The sequence below is a fragment of the Rosa rugosa genome, chromosome 3 (genome assembly GCF_958449725.1).
Source record: "Rosa rugosa chromosome 3, drRosRugo1.1, whole genome shotgun sequence".
Taxonomy (NCBI): domain Eukaryota; kingdom Viridiplantae; phylum Streptophyta; class Magnoliopsida; order Rosales; family Rosaceae; genus Rosa; species Rosa rugosa.
The window spans coordinates 46,175,859-46,179,799 of NC_084822.1; the positions used below are offsets into that span (position 1 = coordinate 46,175,859).

The following is a 3,941-nucleotide window of genomic DNA, read 5'->3' on the forward strand; positions in this document are numbered from 1 at the left end:
ATCGAATCGAACCGGTGAAGAAAACCCAGAATTCCAAGAACCCTAGAATTGGGTTTCGATCAATTCTCCCTCCACACTGCAAATCGGACTGCAAGACCTTAGGGGAAATGATCCTTGTCAAAAACCCGGCCTTCGATGTCCGTCTGGTGACCGGAGGTGGCCGGAATCGCCGGAAATCGGCGAAACTCCAAACTGTAGCCGGGAACGATATTGCCTCAATTCGAGGTTTCTGGGCCAAATCGCCACAACCCAAGGCCGGTAGGATGCAGGGAGGAAGGAGGCGCTCCTGTGGTGGCCGGTTGCTCGCCGGTTGATGGCCGGACGGTGAGGAATCGGGGGGAGAGGCCGAATGACAGAAAAGGAAAGAGAGAGAGTCGGGGGAGAGGAGAGAGAAATGGTGGGTTTCCGGTTTTGGAAACCTACCACAGTAAATTTCCCTTTTTATAAAAATTGTTACCATGAACAGTAACTTTTCCTTTTTCGCTTATAACTTTCGCATGCGAGCTCCGATTTTTACGTACCACATATGCACGCGCTCGGTTTAACGTCCTCCACGACTTTCAAGAAGGAAGTTTTCTCAAATTTTGGCCCGATCAAAAAGTCAACTTTTAGGGCCACTAAAATACAGAATTAGAGTAAAAAGTGAGAGTAGTTGTCATTTACCGTCCAAATGACTAGTAAATGGGTAAGTGAAAATACGGGATGTTACAACAGTAGTTTTAGTTTTGTGTTTATGTTAGTTTCTTATGGGATTGGTGGTGTTGTGTAATGCTTTAGTTTTGTGTTTATGTTAGTTTGACAAAAAAATTGTTGCTTTTTGTGGTTATGTGTTCTTGCAAGTTCATGGATTAGTTGCAAAATTTGCTGCTTGTATCTTCTACTTCCTTTTGTTTTTTCTTTTCCAATTTTTATCTCAGAAAGAAATGGAAGAAACTATAGAGATTATTAGAGATTAGGCTCCAAGTTTAGTGACAGTTCTTATGTGTTTGAATGCTATGATTTTTGAAGAGAAAGGATTAGAGTTGTTTCAACATATTTGAAGAGAAAGGATTAGAGTTGTAATTGCCAAAGCAGTTTTGGGCACACTTTGTTATCCCTTATGCTCTGTGTTGTCGGTTGACTTACAGGATGGAGCTAATGAAAGAAATGTTGAAGTGAGCAAATGCAAGAAGGCCAGGCTAGTATACTACTGGCCGGGGATCAGTACACTACTGAGGGTCAGTATACTACTGGGGCTAGTATACTACTGGGGGTCAATATACTACTGAGGGTCAGTACTCCAAGAAATCTTGCTGGAGAAACTTCTTCACCATGAGAAGAGGTGAAATTCAAAGCAACTTGTACGTGAAAGCAGCAAAGCCAGAGATAAATGATATAGCGTTCAAGTTTCATATTGTAATATGTATAAATAGTTTTTGGAATTATGAAATAAATGTGTTGTTTCTAAGAAAAACAAAGACGGAATATAGAAATATTATTTTTTTCATAATGCTACTGACATTCAGTAGTGTTAATTCACATTATCAAACCCACAAAGGCAGATTTGTAATTTACTTGCCAATAGAAATAATTCAAAAATGGAGGGAATCTGACCGCAAGGTATAATACCTTGCGCATGGGCCTTGCACATTAGCTCATGAAAATTTAAAAAAACAGGCCTGCTAATGGTAATTTATGGGTTAAAAGTGTAGGTAGTAGTAAAAATAGGATCCCGCTTATAACCCTAACTATATAATCACTGTAACTATATAATATGTCTCTACACTTTAGCAAGGGCCAAGAGAATATTGCTTGCCACTTAAATTTATTCTGTATGAGCTGAGATCATGTTGGTGATGGAGAGAATAGACCCAAATTCCTTGTTTTGGCTTTCTCATTGTCAACTATATATGCTCAAAACCGGAGTAACTATTTACAGAAACCAATCAAATAATCCATAAACTGTATAGCCAAAGCTCAAAGAGCTTTTTCATCTCATGTGATCGATATTTTTTAGGAACCTTATTCTATAATCGATCAAAATCCATATTAGAATCCATTATCAACCCTAACTATTGGTTGATATCACCTCTTGGATGCATACAGAATTGCCACGAGCAATCAATGTTTGATTATAAAATAAGATCGAACCCTAAATTAGAATCTTGATCAACCCAAGTGGCATCATAAATAGGGTAGACATTTTGCAAAAGTATAATTTTTTTTTTTCAGGCACATTTTACTTATTTAATAAATATCTCATATTTTCTTTTATTTTCTTTGACTTTATATACTAGCTAAGCAGCTTTCGGTACGGTTGTGTCGAGTTGAAGAGGCTGCTGGATGCGAATCTTGTTACTCGATCTCTATCCGTGGGATAAACCCCAATTTCTTTCTCCACTTAACTAGATGCTCCAGAATATATGAAGAGAAATACCAAACTATCCTAACTCATGCTTTCACTTAATGAGCCTAGATCTTGTTACACCATGGTACTAGATCTTTTTAATGAATATTTATCGACTTTAATTGTTAGGAAAAAATAACCAACTCTTTCATTAAAAAAAAAAAATTCTAAAATTTTTTATAGTACATATGCATGTTTCTCGTATAAATTAATTAAAGATTGATTCCAAAGTGGTAGGACGAGTTATATATCAAAAATCCCTCTCGTTTTTTTTCGGCGGGGGGGGGGGGGGGACACAAATTAAACAAAGACGGTACATGATATCCTCTAGATCACTGAGGTACCTTAAGGGTAAAGATCCCTCACTCGTACACAGTTAATTTGCACATTTAATTACCATGTAATGTATATGCCGACTTGTTAGTTTTATTCCATATAATATTCATGAGCGTTTCCAATGCCCTCAATTGCCGAAATTCTGGTCACATACGTAACATTGCGTACGAAGTTACGTACGAAGGATGTTGTCATTATCCAATGAGGTTACTATAAAGCAATGATCATAAAGGGTATTTTGGGAATCAGATTACATGATATCATGGTATCTTTAAGCTAGCTAAGCTTTTCTTTTGTTCTTTGTGTGGATATTAAAGTTCTCAAAATAATGCAATTACCATTTGCCAGCACACTGAATATCAACCCCCTATAAATAGACCTTGCTATCCATAATGAACATCATCAACCAAAACCTTTAGTTCACTTACTTACTAGCTCTACACTACTGCTTACTACACCCTTAGTACTAACTTCTAAGTATTCTCTCAGCTCCAAGTTAGAGATGGACATGGTGGCAAGGTTGGTGGACGAGAAGCCGTTGGTGATCTTCAGCAAGAGTTCGTGCTGCATGAGTCACTCGATAAAGACATTATTGTACGACTTTGGGGCAAACCCTACGGTGTACGAGCTCGATCAAATGCCGAACGGGCAGCAGATCGAAAGGGCGCTGCTGCAGCTCGGGTGCAGGCCGAGTGTACCTGCTGTATTCATAGGGCAACAGTTTATCGGTGGTACGAATACGGTGATGAGTCTCCATATGCAGAATAAGCTTGTGCCGTTGCTCATGAGGGCAAAAGCTATATGGATTTGGAACAACAAGTAGTGTTGGTTTAGGCATATATATGCGACTGACTTCTATAGATATTGATAAACGGGTTCTATGTATTAATGAAGAGCCTCTTTTTTGAATTTCCTCTTTGGCCATTGAGGCTCTTTCTGTGTTTTTCTTTCGGTTACTGGTAAAATCAATACTAAAATGAGAAGTTGAGAACTATAATATTACTAGCTACTGGCACGTTTCTGATGGATTCTATATATTTATGTGATATATAAAGAACTTTTTCTTTTTGGGTTAATGCAACATAGAGAGAGCCGTTAAATTCAATACAGCATAGACCATACATGCATTTAAGAGTGGAGGACATGAATCCAAATTAATCCTCATGTGAGAAATATAACTACAAAATTAGAAGTTACATATGGTGACGGCACAGTTCTT

General features: G+C 38.0%; 1 protein-coding gene across 1 annotated transcript; it reads left to right on the forward strand.

The window, feature by feature from the left end:
- The first annotated feature begins 3,109 nt into the window (after window positions 1-3,109).
- LOC133740348 (monothiol glutaredoxin-S6-like) lies at window positions 3,110-3,719 on the forward strand. Its single transcript, XM_062168294.1, has one exon. It carries the CDS (start codon window positions 3,225-3,227, stop codon window positions 3,543-3,545), a length of 321 nt encoding a protein of 106 aa, XP_062024278.1. The 5' UTR covers window positions 3,110-3,224; the 3' UTR covers window positions 3,546-3,719.
- Window positions 3,720-3,941: the final 222 nt, after the last annotated feature.

Bases quoted from the DNA above. Each gene is read 5' to 3' on its own strand.
- LOC133740348 (XM_062168294.1), top strand. From the start codon at position 3,225: ATGGACATGGTGGCAAGGTTGGTGGACGAGAAGCCGTTGGTGATCTTC.